The following is a 16,254-nucleotide window of genomic DNA, read 5'->3' as shown; positions in this document are numbered from 1 at the left end:
ACATCAAATCATCTGTCCAAATTATTGTAAATGTGTAATTTAAATATCATTTTTAAAATAAAAACCAGACATGATACATCTGAATAGAGTATTACATGAGAATATAAATATATTTTGAAATAGATTTCCCCATGTCCTAATGGGTATTTCCATAGGTAGAAGTCCATGAGATCCCCTCCCCACTATCTGCCACCACACACCTGCGGTTCAGGAAGTGCCACGCAGATTTTGACGTGTGGTGAACCAATATTCTCTATGTTTTCTGCCTTATTCGTCTGCCTACAGTTAACACAACTGCTAGGCAATGGACCCTTCTCGCCAGACGTTCTTGGGGCGGGGGCGGGGCAAGAGACCGCCGGGGGAAAGTGCCGACAGGCCAGGGTCTCAAGGAGGCGGCCGGGGCAGGGGCCTGTGGCCTTCCCATGGCGGGGGAGACATGTTCGGCCGCACCGATACAAGGGGAGGAGGTCCAGGCACGGGCAGGGGGCGGGGGGAGAAAGGAGGAGCCTGGGGACAGGACGCTACGGACAGGCGCAAGTCTGGTGGTCGGGGCAAGAAAAAGAAGCGTTTTGAGCAAGGGAAACAAGGTTTCATTCATTCATTCATTCATTCACAATTTCAACACAGATTGATTGATTGATTGATTAATGTATTAAACCATCTGTTCATCCATCTAACAACCATCCAGTCCTCATTCAGTCAGTTGTATTGTCATTTGTGGGTCAGCCGTTACCAGCGAAAGCTGCCTAGGCTGACCCAGTGTAATGACTTGTCTTTCATTGTCAATAAATACAAATACAAATACAATACATTTGAAATGTGGTCGGTCAATCTCTGTTTACCACAGTTAATTTCAAGATTTAAAAAAAAAAAAAACATAGTGTGATATTGTGTCATCATAGCAAGAAGAAGTAGAAAAAGAATGATATTCTATAACATAGCCTCCATTTCAGGGAAGGCCGAGAAGGACTGGTATCAGTAATAAGAAAAAATATGTAATAAGAAAACAGTAGCTTGAAAAAGTAAACAGGCGGAGGGAGTCTGCAACGGAGGCTATCTATAACATGCCATCATTGTATGAAGTCCCTGTAATTTTTCTAGGGGAGAGTGATGTGCAGCTGGACTATGACGCAGCTGTGCAGAAGATGGCAGCTGCACAGAAACAGATGCAGGAGTCTGCCCAGCGACACCTGGAGCAGTACGAGGACTCGTCATCTGAGGAGGAGGAACTGGACAAAGAGAAGATTCTGAGTTCTGCCGTGCAGTCCTACAACCAGGCACTTGGTAGTACAAGATGTCCTATATTGCTAGAAATATGTGCCCCCCAATGACATTTTTTTTTCATCAAAAGTAACTGGCAAATGAGGTGTGCACCACTAGAAACCAACTTGTCCTGGCTGTAGAATATGAAGCTAGTGTGAAAAGTTTATAACATGCATGAAAAGACAAGATGACTAGCTAGAATCAAGGGAAATATTAGATTGTAATCCAGAATTTGACACTCCAGTGTATAGGCCCTAAAGCTTCACCACAGATGTAGTAGATAATTTTTTCATCATGTGTTTTCATCTGTGTTGTTTGTTAATTTATGACAGTTCTGTTATTACCATACATCTATTGTAGTTGGTCTGAAAAGTTGAATATTCCTACTATTAACGTATTCTTATCATCCTAGGTTCTGAGGAAGACGCAGACTTGAGCCATGTTAAGCAGCACCTGGTGCAGACATGCCACTCTGGAGCAGCTGTCTGTCTCATCTGTATCGCCACCATCAAGAGAAATGAGCCGGTCTGTGGTTACTGTTTGTACAGTTTTTATGTTATCTATTCTTATACATAGTAGTACTGTTGCTTTGTTCGTATCTACATGCATTATCACCTATTTTTTTTAAGGAATAAGACAGAGGAGTGACACATGTTTTTAACATAATTTGTTTTCAATAAATAAGTATGATTACGGCTTGTATGTCACTTATATGTCATTCTGTACTGTTACTCTGGCTAATAATTACATGAATCAACATAAGTGCCAACTGTGGCGGTAACAATCAAAGTTTCCTGTACGTCCTTCCTGCAGGTGTGGAACTGCCGTCTGTGTGTGTGTATGCTGCACCTGCAGTGTATCCAGCGGTGGGTGAGGGACGGAGTGACACAGACGTCCCTGTTGTCAGACGAACACTTTCCTAACAGGGACATCCCATGGCAGTGGTGCGTGGTGCAGCTCTTAGCCTCATCAGCTGTGCTTACTTTATTTGGACTGAGCTTTCTGTTGTCATTCAATTAATGGGAAAGTAATCAAATCTTTGAGCTCCTCTTTAAGGAAGTACTTAATTCTTAATCATGTAGAAATCACTGAGGGGTCATGACGAATCTTGGGAATCTTGCAAAGTTGTCCAAAATTGCTATATATTTCGAAAAAAATAAATATAAGTCATTCTCTGTTTATATCATATATAGGGCTATAAAAATGACTTGTCTGTGGTACATCTACTCCCATACTATAGTACATACCATTACCCATCACAGGTTATGTTCAAATATAACAATGTACATTTGTACCCTTTGAACAGCCCAAAGTGCAGACATGACTACAGTCAGGCCGAGAGTCCCACCAGATACTTCTGCTTCTGTGGCAAAGTCGTGAGTTGAAAGTTATCTTCATGACATGAACAGGACAATATAAAACGTTCTACCCACTAGATGATTGTCTGTCAGCTGTATCTTTATAGCAAGTATTACGGCCATTCGGCATTACTTTAACACACCAGCTTTGCAGGCAAGCAGCACGACAGCAGCTGGTTATATTACACTGAATGACCTGTCACTCCTATCCTTTGTACATCTAGCTGTAAGCATTTTTTAAAGCTATATGATAATGATAATAGTCCTACTACTAGGTGGCAATGAGTTCAATTATACATTAATAGGTACATCTGCTGAGTCACCTTGTTTGTTTTCTCTCCTGTAACAGGAAGACCCAGAGTTTGACCCCTGGTTGGTTCCCCACTCCTGTGGACAGACCTGTAGTCGTGCACTCCAGCCAGAGTGTGGCCACAACTGTCTACTCCTCTGTCATCCAGGTACGCAGCACATTATACATTTATAGCTTGGTGTTGTTCAGCCAATAGTATACTGTTGAGGAGGATCCTCAGTAATTTATGACATGTTCTTGTGTGTGTACAGTGATGTACAGTGACTTTAAGTATTTCAAGGTACTGATTGTAACATCTTCAACAGTTCATTAATCCAGGACTCTTGACTGTAAATTATATGTACCTGTACATGTAGTGTGTTCAACATTCATCTCCTTCTGTAGAAGAATAGATCACTTCAGTATCATCTGGTCTTTAAGATATTGCCTGGATAGATATAAGATGAAGATCTAGATTATGTGTATCGTACAAAGAAGCATTATGAGGTTCTGGTTATAAGTTCTGGTTATAAGTATAAAATTATGTGTTTCAAGTTAGCAAAAGCGGTTCTTCTCTAATTCATTGTAAATCTTCGCTGTTTTTCAATTACCAGTGATTATGTTTTAGGTGGAAAGAGTCCAAATAGACACCTTAACGTGTGGATATTTCTCACTATTGTAATTTGTAACATGCATATAATAGTTTAAAAAAAAAAATACTTTGTGACTGTTGCAGGACCATGCCCCCCCTGCCCACAGATGGTGAAGAGTGCATGTTACTGTCGGAAGAAACCACCTGAACCTCGCAGGTGTGCTGCACGGGAGTGGTCCTGTAGCCAGGTGTGTGGCAGGAGGCTGCCCTGTGGTCTGCACACCTGTGGACAGGCGTGTCATGCAGGTGAGGCCATAATCCATACAGTAGTACAAAGTATACCTCCTTAAAGTACAATGTGAAGATGATGAAACTATAATTGTCAGATCAATCCAGGGCTGTCTCCAGGACCTGTCCCTCATTTCTGGGACAGAAAAAAATTTTACCCCGTCCATCACAAAAATCGGAACTTTGTGACATGAAATTGATGAAAATTGATTTTTGTGAGCTTAAAATGACAGATTTAACAATGGAAATTAGCAACATGTTTTTCCAAACAATGAGTAGGACCAAAAAAATCACAGCTGGAGACAGCCCTGGATCAACCACATCTACAATCTCATATATGAGATCAGGAACATTTTACTATCTTACTGTAAGTTTTCAGTCTGACTGTTATAGCTCCTGATGATAAATAGTCCCTGATGCTTAATTGCTACCATGTTTAGTGCCTGACTGTGTGTTCCCCTGTAGGAGATTGCCCCCCCTGTAGGAAGGAGAGCTCCCAGCCCTGTCAGTGTGGACAGCAGTCAGCTGTCAGGCCGTGTGCTGAGCCAACATGGCAGTGTGACAAGGTAGTCACTGCAAGTCCTGATGAATTTAAATCTATACATTGGTTTTCAATTACAATAAGGTTATCTTGTATTTTGTATCTATGTAAGGTAGTCATAGCAGGGCTACTTTGTAATGTGTAATGTGTAATGTGTGAAATGGACGCTCATAAATATGTAGCAAATAAACATGGAAATTTGCAATGCAGGCTTTATCCTTCAGATGTTTCTCATGCATCTGTAGCATTGCCTTCTTTCTCTCCCTCTAAGTGCAGTTTTGACTATTGCAAACTTGTATATATATATGTTCAATGTTGAATAATGTATCTTGTTTGTGTCTAGGTGTGTGGGAAGGCTCTAAGCTGTGGTTTCCATACTTGTGAAAAGGTAGGCACCACTTTTGTGAGTGTTTGATAGTTCATTTAGCAGTGAACATGCAAATTTGGGGCTTATTTTTTAAATACATGTATTTTAAGGAGAGCTTTGTTAAGTGAAAGAGTTTCCAAAATGTTAATTGACAGGAGATATAGGAGTCAGACAAATAGAATAAAAGTTGGAGTGCAGAAATATTTTTCTGTCTTTTTCCTGAACTGTAGAGTACTTGTACAAAGGTTCTTACTAGTCTCTATCTTTTCAAGGTGTGTCACAGTGCGACGTGTGGACCCTGTCCCAGGACTGGGGAGAGGACTTGTCCATGTGGGAAGACAGGTTAGAGCTACATGCTGTATAAAGCTAAAAAGTATGGATGAGGGCGAGTCAATGAGAAGAAAATTAAATATTTGGTTTTTCAAAGACTCTTTTTGGAACCTGGGAAAAGGAAAGTTGTCTAAGGATAAATTTGCATGGTTCATCCCAGACTGTGTTCTGCTATGGGCAGCTAGTTATGATATTGATATCTATTAAGTTGTAACAGTTTGTAATGATACGGTAAATAACATCTTTGCCTTGAAGATAGGAAATAAAGGAAATAAACAGGTAAATGGGGAACCTATGCTTGAGAAGTGCTGTTGTTATAAATGGAATAAATCATAACTAATCATAATCAGTTTCTTGATTTTTTTTCTCTGTAGTGTATTCTGATCTGTCTTGTACTGAGGATGCACCAACTTGTATGGACACTTGTGGGAAGGTGAGTGGAAGTGTATGATACTCATCACTGTGCTGGGATGTTAGATTCGTTTTCATATAGTGGTTTTCATTTTTATTTCAAGTGTGGTCTGGTTTTTTTTTTTTAAACGCGAAGTTAGGTGCTCTTTGATACAGTGTACTTAACTGCATTAATAACTCTTATACTTGTATTTCAGGAACTGGCCTGTGGTAGTCACATGTGTATGGACAAGTGTCACTTTGGGCCTTGTGGACAGGTGATTACTTTTGTACCATTAAATTAACTCAAATCTGTACCCCAAGTTTCATCAAACGTACCACTGTCACTCTGAGCAAGCAGCTCCACATTGAACTAAAAAAATGCCGTCTTCCCAATGTGTTTTAAAGCCAAGTATTGTTTAATGAGGCACTTTATATACTCTGTTCAAGATCATCCAATTCACTGTACCTAGATTCTAGGTTGTTGTCTCTTTTTCAAATCAAACTGGTCAGTGTTGGACAAAGAATTCTTCTGCAAAACCTTTCCTGATAACACCTGTATACCAGATTATTCAGGCCACCATTCAGAGCTGAACATGTATGTTGTATGTACCCATCTTAATTGATGACATGTTTTCTCCTTCATCTTTTCTCCAGTGTTGGGAGAGGGCGACTAAAACGTGTCGGTGTGGGCAGAGGAAGAAGTCCCTGCCGTGTAACAAGGAGTACCTGTGTGAGACCAGATGTACCAACATGCGCACCTGTCAGCGACATCAGTGTCGGAGGAAGGTACTTGTACAGCTGTGTACAGTCTTATAACCAAGAAACATACTGTAAAAGTCCCTCTACTGTTTAATTGTAGGCTTGTATTAGATAGTCAGTCTTTGCACCTGTGTGCCAAATTTGTGATACTGTTTCCAACCACAAACAGATAATGGTAGCTAAAACCAAAAAAAATAAATTCAAATTTTGTTGTACAATTCATATTATTTGTATGACCACTAACATGTATTGTGTATGATCATAATATAAAACTGTTGTACCTCAGTGCTGTGATGGTCAGTGTCCAGCCTGTGACCAGAACTGTGGCCGGACCCTGAACTGCAGGAATCACAAATGTCCAACAAAGTGTCATCCAGGTCAGAAGATGTTTATCTTCCATCATTTCCAGTATCTAATCCAAAATAGGTTATGAAGTATATATATTAGTTCTGAACTTCTCTTTTGAAAATCAGTGATGTTATCTTAAGCCATTACCAGGTCCTGAATACATTTTAAGAGTAGTTAGTACATGCACATAGTTTTTGTTTCTGTTAAGTTCTTTATTCAAGTTTTATGCAACTACGATGTTTCTACCTTAACCTCTGTGCATGCCCCCCTCCCCAGGCCAGTGCTACCCCTGTAATGAGACAGTGAACATCTCCTGTCCCTGTGGTGCTACTGTCATCACCCTGCCCTGTGGGAGGAAGAAGGGAGCCAGACCTCCCAAGTGCATGCAGCCATGCAGGTAACATTGGCAGTCTCCAAGCAGGAATAAGTGTTTCAATCTCATGCTTCCATGTATTTTCTTTCCTGCAGATGATAGACATTACTTCCTGCAGAGGTTTAACTTTACAGTCTGATTAGTAAAGGTTTGTACCATCAGATGGTATTTCTCAAATGATAATGTTAAGGTCATGTACCAGGTTTGTAGCTCTGAATTTGCAGTCTGGAAACATAGATATTAATTATGAGGGACCACTAACATGTACTTTTTCTATCCAGTACTGTAACATACCAGGGCTTGAAATTCATCTTAGGAATAGGCGTACTGGTGCATCTAACCAAAAATTAGGTGCACAGAAAAATTTTGAGGGCACAATATGAAATAAAGCAGAATGTCATCAAAACCTAATCATAAACCTTACTGTCTCTTTATAGCTCAAATCTGAAATTCCACATTAGTAACTAACTTCAAAATTTTACAGCAACAAAGTTTTTGTAATTTTTTCTGACACTCAAGTGTCAAGAATATGCTATGTGCTAGTGTACAATAGTACATTTAGGTACTACATAGCCCTACACAACTATTTAGGTGCACAGGTGCACCCTCAGTTGAAAATTAAGGTGCACAACTCCTATTTCACGTGCACCAAAGTGCATATGTACCCAGTATTTCGAGCCCAGTATATGATTTTAATATGAATACACCATTTCACTAAGTACCACAAACATCATCATGACATTTACAGACGGCCTCCAGACTGCCACCACCCCCAGCGCGTGCCTCACCCCTGTCACGCCAACGACTGTCCGCCCTGTCGGCAGAGGTGCTGTCTACCGCTGACTGGCTGTTCCCACATCTGTCCTCACCCCTGCCATACGGCTGTCAAGGTGCTACAAAAACCTCAGGTGTGTTTGGGAACCTCTTAACTGTGTCTTGATCCAGGCATAGGGAATGAAGTTTTGTTAATTCCACAGACTCTTCAATAAATAGACTATAGTTAGTGCAAGGAAAGATCACCAGAACAGTATCAAAGATGAATCAATTACATCTTCTTAATTCAAAGGTACGTGTAAATCTAATTAATGGCCCAAATCAAAAATAGGGTCCAAGAAACATTAAAACAGCACGACTGCATTCTTATCGCCAAGGGAATCGTAATTCTTTGACTTAAAGCCCAACGTATGGTCTGCATGTACTTTATGTACATGTGTCAACTTGTTAGTAAAAATGACTCCACAAAAGTTGATAGTGTTCACAGTTTGCCTATTTTTTGTGTTTCCTTGGCACTAACCCATCTTTAGAGCATTATCTCCCTGACTGCTTGAGTCTCTGTCTTTGACTCAAAACCAAAATATGGTCTACATGTACATTATATTGTATATGTATGTGTGTTAGCTTGTTGATTTTTAAAGCAGTAAAGAACAAAAAGGACTCCACAAAAGTTGATAGTATATGATGCCTGGCCTATTTTATGTATGTGTATGCCTTGCCACTTACCCATCATTAGTGCATTACTAGTATCTCCCTGACTGTGTGGGTCTCTGTTGTTACCAGGGGAAGCGAGCAGGTCCATGGGAACCTGAACCTCAGCCGGTCCTGACCGTGGTCAAGTTTGACTGCCCACCCTGCCAAGTACCTCTCCCTGTGTAAGGCTCCATATACTTTTTCACACAGTTGCTCTATTTTCTTCAAAGTTGCAGCAAGTAATTTGGTTTACCGACTTGAGTCTCTTGATTGTAGTTATAGTGTTATACCCATAAATCTTGTACTGCATACCTGTACCAATCAGCGCCGTTTCACTTATTCATCATTGAACACATCACGCTCCTTCATTGAAATTGTTGCTTGTACTTAAATTGTAGTGATTTTTTAAAACCATTTTTTTTTCTTTCCAGACAATGTGTGGGAGGCCATGAGGTGAGTTAAAACTAGATGTAAAATCGTTTTTAAAATGTCAATCTCAAAATCTTTAACGTGAAACAAGGCGATTTTGTAGGCCACTCATTGCTCTTTTAAAGTGTAGTAAATTCATTTTCATGGTTTGTTTTTGTGAGTGACCCCTGGCCTAAGTAATGCTATGGTCCCATTTTCCAAGCCAGACATGCTGTTTGCGGGAACAAAAAATAAAAGTGCATGTCAAGATATATACACAAATTATGCTCATGATTAGTTTTTTGTTTTGTTTGTGTGTTTTGTTCATACTTTTAAAAGTATTCCCCCAAACTGGCCAGCCAGGCCCTGGCTTGGAAATGTGACCATAGCATATCAAGGGATTAGATTTTGGAGGGTGCAGTATAGCTTATACCCCATGTTCTCCGCAGATTAGCCCCTTACCCTGCAGCCAGGCTAGACCCTTCCCATGCGGACGCCCCTGTGGGCGGAGACTCACCTGTACCAACCACACCTGTCAGAAGATATGTCATCTGGTCACCATTGCTGGCAATGACCCATCGCTGGTATGTTTACATTTGCAGAAGGTAGCAATTTGAAAGGACGATGTCAGAAATGCCAATATTGTATGCAACAGTGCAGTACCTTCAGTGACAGAAAGGTGGCGCTTTTTTACCATTCTTCTTGACATGTGTTTGGAGTGTTGAATCCTTCCAGTTGGCATGATGCAACAATGAAAGAGACTTTTCTATTGGTACTTTTATACTTTTCATGTGGTACAAAGCTTACATATGAGGCATAGGACACTATTACACTTGATTTTACAAACTCTTTTTTTTTATAACAATGTAAAGACTTCTGAAAATATCAGAAAATGTGATTCTTTTTGTCACTTGAATCAAGGATGTGGTGGTGTATCTATAACTAGTATTTCGAACCAATACCTGGCATAACACATACCTTTTCTGTGAACTAAATGGAACTGAGCCTTATTTAGTAAAGCAAATACAACATGAACCTGGGTGCACCCCTACTTATTTTGATAGCTATGGTAGACCTTAAAGGTCTACCATAGCTATCAAAATAAGTAGGGGTGCACCCAGGTTCATGTTGAAGTGTGGCTCTCCTTAAAATCCATTTTTCGTAAACTGACTCCACTGTCCAGGCTGGTCCAGAGTGTGAGGCGTGTGAAGAAGGGTGTGGTCGGCCCCGCCCAGAGGGATGTACACACACCTGTCTCCGCTCCTGTCACCCTGGCGACTGCCCACCCTGTACACAGATGGTGCGGCAACCCTGCCACTGCAAGATCATCCAGCTCTTCATCGAGTGCAGGTGGGGAGGGGGGCACCAGGGTTGTTGTATTTACTATACTGATTTCACACGTGTGACAAGTGTATACTTGCAATAGAGCTTTCAGGATTAATTGTATTATTCATATAGGATGTAACTAACAGTACCAAGGAGGTTATAACCTCCTTGACAGTACATATGTTAATTCAACAAAATGTCATTTCTACTGAGATGTCAAGGAGGTTACCTCCTGGGGAGATATATACTGTAGTTGCAAACTTCTGATGATAATTCAGTCATCACCCTTGCATATATCTTTATTGGCAGATAAAATTGTGGTTATGATTTGCTGCTTTGTTTGCTCTCTTGAAATTGTTTAGCACATTAAATGGACAACAAACCTTCATGACATATTTTTTAAAGACAATGTTTCATGTGACATAGCCTTCAATGGCGTGGCCACGTTTACATGCTGCATGTTTTTGCCAGTTGACTGATGGCACAGAAATGTTGTCCTCTCTGCAGCAAATGGACAGGTGCTGATAACAAGACAAGACGAGTTCTCCTAAGCTGTCAGAGTCCCTGTCCCAAACTGGTCTGTCCACTCTCTTTGTTTCAACACCTGTTCGGGTTACTATAGCAGTAAATTCATACTTAGCGTGCTGCTTTGTCTCGAGATGTCAAAGGTCTCTTGATGAAGTGGCCTTCTTGACAGCTAAGACAATGCAGTATCAGTTAGGAGAAGGTATGTTCATTTAACCCCAGGGCTAGAGTATAATTACTGTAAAACTGACCAATACTGGGTCAGGGTTTGCATGTGAGATGTTGCTGGCTGGGTAAAATTACCAGAAATCCAGTCAAACTGGACCATCATAAAAGTAATTACTAGTGATACACCAAAACACTTTGTTCCTTAGTGCAACTTTTTTTTAGTAAAAAGGTCAATTCTAGGTGCTCAATTACAGCAGCAATAGCTTTAACTACGTAAAAAATGTTGTTTAGTCATATTTTTTTGAAGAGCAGAAAGTAAGATATTAAAGATTCCGATTTCCAACATGGTACTAGACTACTAGTGCATACATACATTAAGACACTTCATTCAATTCAATGTGTGAAAGTGTAAGACTCTACTAAGAGCCTCCGCTTGCCCTCCTATGGCCAATTGAATGTTATGATTTGAATGCAATTGGCATCTATCACCTATGTTTAGTTTGTTATACTGGGACTCGAAAGGCAAGATTTTGACTTAATATCTAGACTGTGAAATTGCGAATTTGGCAAACCTTGTCCTATAACAGCATTATGCACAAAAAGATATGCCTAAGGCTTTTTTTGTGGGAGAGAAAAGCTTGTTCTGTTTAATTTCACCTTTTGAAAGAGTAAATTAGAAGTTGTAAGACAGCCCTACGGGGGTGGTGTACAATAGAGTCTTCCAAATTATATCTAAGCTTTGATCACCTATGTAACATCTATAAATATCAAAGGCCGTAGTGTATCAAAACTTTAAGGATACCGGTATTTTCAATCAGTTATTGATATCAAAGCTTATGCATTGACATTGCATTACTTGATGGTACATGTTTTTGGAGGTAGAGGAGGAAGTTGTAACATGTGTTGTCCTGTTGCTCCTGTCCCAGTTGTCTTGTGGACACCAGTGCAGCCAGGTGTGCCATGCGGGGAACTGCCCCGGGCCAGGGAGCTGCAACCGTAAAACCAACATCCGCTGTCCGTGTCGCAGGAAGAAGAAGGTGACATCACATCTGTCGTTCTCTGCGAGAAACTATATACATGTACTGTAAATGCAGAAATGTTTGCGGTGATTTTATGTTTGTTCTTTTCTAACCTCTTCACAAACTTAAGTCCATAGCAAAAATGCTTGTTGTGTCTTCTGCCCACCTACCCCTTTGTTTCAACTGCAAACTTAAAACCACGGTGAACACTCCATCTTTTCCCAGCGAAATTAAATCAACTTAAATACAGTTACATTAATTGCAAATAAAGACAAACGCAATGAAATTTGTCCTGTCATATAAAGATGTAGAAAATACAGCCATAAGACGGAATTAATTTTAGATGACAGGATAAAACAGGACTGGTACTGCAATTAAGTGGTCTAGAACCAGTTTATTCAGAAAAGCACAGTTTTAAGGACATTGAGAGTCCTTACCCATGCATTGATAGCCTCTATTACACCATAGCCCACAATCATATGAATAAAGAAGAATAATTGTTGTGCTTGCTGCATGGGGAGGACCTTGGGAATATCTCAGCCATTAAGTGAAATCAAGACTTAGTACAATGTATTAATATTCAGGCATTCAGTATTAACAGAATGAATAGAGTAGTAGATTTGTCTGGTTCGTTGTTTGTGTTTTGTTGGACAAATGACATTTATTGGTTCTGGAGAAAAGATATAAGTGATTTAGATGCGATAAAAATACATATGATTTGATGTTCACTGTTGTCTTCAACCAAGGAGTTTAAAAATCCCTGCATGATCACTGGCATGTTTTGTTAACCCTATTGTAAATCATCTCGGTGGGAGCAGATAGACTATGGTATGCCAGGGTCGGGCAGGCTATTAACATGACCCCATTTTCCGCAGATATCCATGGCAATGTTGACATCTGATACTTGTGTAATGTTAAATGACACAATTATTGGATGTCATCAAACTTGAATGCCGACTGATACATGCTTTTGGTAGACTAAACATGACCAAATCATAAGCGACATAATCTTTAGAAAATTTGTGTTGGTCTTTGTTCAAAGAGAACTGTGCACTAAAACTGTGAACTAATTTACTTTGCGGGTTTTTTTTAGGTAGGAGGAAAAATGGAGGTTTTTGGATTGTTTTGAATTTGCGGTTGAAACATTTCTGTAGTACAGTAGTCATACAAGGAAGACACTTGCAGTGTCATGACTTTGTGATGGAAGGGTCATGACTAACGTTAGCTTCCGATGGTCCAAGAAGTGCTCATGTATTACACTGGGAAATCTGAAATGTTTGAATGTAAACCTTGATATAATGTAATATTTCATATGAATAGGATGTGCGCTGCAGTGCCCTGCAGAAGGGAGAAGTCACGTTGGAATGTGATGAGATCTGCCAGCAAGTAAAGGAGGAAAAACAGAAGGTAATTGTAGCAGAATAGTGAGAATAGAGTGTAGAACAGGTAATTGAAAATAAATTTCCTTTAATCAACATTTTCTGCAACTTTTATTATTCTGATCATCGTGATAAAGATGTCTCGTGTTGATATTTAATATCAGTAAATGTTGTCATAATCATCTTGTGTCTCAGGCAGCTGAGCAAGAAAAGGAGAAACATAAGGAAGCTGAGAAGCAAAAACAACAGGTCAGTTCATCTCATAATTTTCTACTTGTACTAGTGTGTGTGATGTGGGATGTGCCTGTAGCTCAACTGGTAGCAGCCTCACAGTTGAGCGTTCAATTCTGCCTGTGTATGTGACATCTTGGTTGCGGCTGCACGTGGGGGTCCCGTGTTTGAGGAGGTGCCTGGAACACATTTAAGGGGGGAGGGCTAGCTTACCCCTCCCTGTAAAAATATACCCAGCTACTGAAACAGTAATGACACTTGCTGCCCTATGTACCACTAGGTATTACAATGGTCTGAAGGAACAAACAAACTAGTGTACATGTATAGTCCCTTACAAGTAAAGATGTATCACATATTACCTCTTCTCACCTCACTATCACTCTCTATCACAATCAGGAAGAACTAGAGGAGTTCCAGCGTAAGATGAACAAGAGGCGACGGCAGAGGAAGCAGAGGGAAGAAGTCGATGAGAAGATCCCGTGGTTCAAGGACAAAAAGGTTCTCGCGATTCTCATCTCCACGGTTACAGCGCTGGTGTTTGCCATCATGTATCAAGTTGCTTTTGATTGATAATGCACACTGATTGGAACAAATCTTGTTCGTAGGAAAAGTATACATATGTATGTAGAGCAGTGGAAATTGTATATTAGACTTACATAACAGAAAGTGCAAAACCTGCTCAAATCTGTCAAGAAGACCAGGCCAGTGTAGGACATTCAAAATGTATTATATATTCAAATCAACACTGTTATGACTCTGAAAATGTGGGTATTTTAGTGTTGCTTTGAAGTAGTGCCATATTCTTTTGCTGTCCCAGTAGTATAAGTAATCACAGGCTTTCAGAAATGTTTATTGAATGAATAAATATCCACAGCAAACACAGTCTGGCAGTATAGTACACCTAGGACATCCACTTTTTGACACTAGTCGTTCAAATTGGTCCATCATTTTGTCTGCCATGTATCATTATTCAATAAAGGAGGTACATAAAAACAAGAGCTTTTAAAAAAAGCTGGCGTTTCGGCTACGTTTATAAGTGTGAATTGTCTTTTCCCTTTACTTGAAGTAAAATCTGCCAGAGGAAGTCACTCAAGGGCTGTTCAGTCTATAAGAAAAATTGTCATTTTGGGAAATGAGTACTGTTTTAATAGAGAAAGGCAGATTGGGGAAAGCAATTTTGAAGTTACGTCACTTAACTTAAGTGCTTTTGAAAAAGCTGGTCTTGGCCTACAACTTGTACTTATTTGTAAAATGTATAATAGGCTCATTATAAAAGCTATCAATGTAATTATGTACATGGCACGCAATAAAACATAAAATTTGAAAAAGCACCATTGAATCATCAGAACTATGGTAATTAAGTGAAATAGAAGTTCATAACAGCTAAGGTTCTATCTAAAATGACTACCAAATGTCAAACAAATCAACAGCTACCTCATCCGTATTATTCTGGTTTCCGCATTTACAACATTTCTTCCTTATTTTCCTGGGTAATTTTGCTAAAATTCATGAAAATTCCCATAGTTTTGTGCCGAGGGGCGCCACTTTCCACGTCCGTGTTGTCTGAATGAAGTCGATACTGAACAATGGAGCATTTGCTACTGTAACAAAGAATCACTGTTTTGCAAACAACATCAAGAGCCTCTGTTTACATCGGGGATAGAAGTTTAGTGGCGAGTGTTTTGCAAGAATCATCTTACCGCGCATAGGAGCCGCTGCACGGTATTTTCCATTACAATGAACAGAAAAATTCGAATGCCGGGTTTGGAATCTATGAAGTCCTGTTCATAAGACAAAGGCCTTGTATATATTAAATGAATATTTAAAAATAACAAATATAAAATATTTCTTTATTTATTAATGAAAAAAAATGATATTCATAAATATGATATTGATAGATTAATATAATATCAATATATATTTTTGATATTCAATATCTAAAAAGAAAAAAAAATTCACGCACGGAGACGAACCCGGATCTTCTGGGTCCGAAATGCTTCGCGTTGCCAGATCGGCCAAGCTGCGGTACGTAATTATTCACTCTGGACGTAATGCTATAACCTCACTATATGGTATCATTTATGCCGATTTTTGGTCGTTTTCTTGACGAAATCATTTTTTTTCTTCTGCAATCTTGTGGAATAGATGTAATATGGTCATTTTTCAGGATATCAAAGTCCGAAACCACAATGCAATGATATTTCCGAACAGTTGTAGCAGTTACATGCGGTCGCCGTCCTGTGTCACATGCAAATCTAGCCTGCCTGCATTTTCGTGCTCTCTTGCCATATAAGGCAACGGCTATACAAGGTTTTGAGAACGTATTGCCATATAAGGTCTTATTGTGTGCGACACAGTGTTGAACCAAGCTTCCCTGGTTCCTTCCTTGAAGGTCCCTTGCTTGAAGGTAAAAGCCAGGACAATGCGTTCCGGCGCGCATGCGCCGAAACGCAAAAATGAAAACGAAAGGACTTCCATGTTGGTCAATGTTGAGTGAACACATTAGTTGGCAATTTGTTATTGAATGCCATGTCTTGAATCAATGTTATTATATCATGACAAATATATGGCTGTGTGTTTAAGTTATGAAATAACTTTTTGATCTAACTGAATGAATAAAAATATCTTCTCAATGGCACAAATGCTTTTTTCTGTCTATATGAAGTTGACAATTGATCACGATCATGGGCCATGAATGTAGAATTTGACTTGAATAGTGTTGATATTTTTGGTGAATCTTGACTTGTGTCTATGCATATGACAGTACTTAAGTTTTGTGTCACATCTGTTCTGCATTGTTTCTATCAATTTTTCATATGCCTACAGCACA

General features: G+C 39.6%; 1 protein-coding gene across 1 annotated transcript; it reads left to right on the top strand.

Annotated features, from left to right (window-relative positions):
• Positions 1–154: 154 nt before the first annotated feature.
• LOC136436559 (NF-X1-type zinc finger protein NFXL1-like) lies at positions 155–14,417 on the top strand. Its single transcript, XM_066430618.1, has 25 exons — positions 155–587; positions 1,102–1,284; positions 1,676–1,788; positions 2,077–2,207; positions 2,570–2,639; positions 2,971–3,079; positions 3,647–3,808; positions 4,256–4,356; positions 4,675–4,719; positions 4,971–5,040; positions 5,403–5,461; positions 5,637–5,696; positions 6,076–6,207; positions 6,467–6,557; positions 6,805–6,925; positions 7,650–7,809; positions 8,459–8,550; positions 8,800–8,821; positions 9,226–9,360; positions 9,960–10,126; positions 10,610–10,679; positions 11,722–11,832; positions 13,135–13,221; positions 13,389–13,442; positions 13,821–14,417. Exons 1-25 carry the CDS (start codon positions 305–307, stop codon positions 13,992–13,994), a joined length of 2,802 nt encoding a protein of 933 aa, XP_066286715.1. The 5' UTR covers positions 155–304; the 3' UTR covers positions 13,995–14,417.
• The last annotated feature ends 1,837 nt before the right edge of the window (positions 14,418–16,254 follow it).

This window comes from Branchiostoma lanceolatum, chromosome 6 (assembly GCF_035083965.1).
Source record: "Branchiostoma lanceolatum isolate klBraLanc5 chromosome 6, klBraLanc5.hap2, whole genome shotgun sequence".
Lineage (NCBI taxonomy): Eukaryota > Metazoa > Chordata > Leptocardii > Amphioxiformes > Branchiostomatidae > Branchiostoma > Branchiostoma lanceolatum.
The sequence above is the reverse complement of the archived record's forward strand: the minus strand, read 5'-3'. Positions and strand labels throughout refer to the sequence as shown.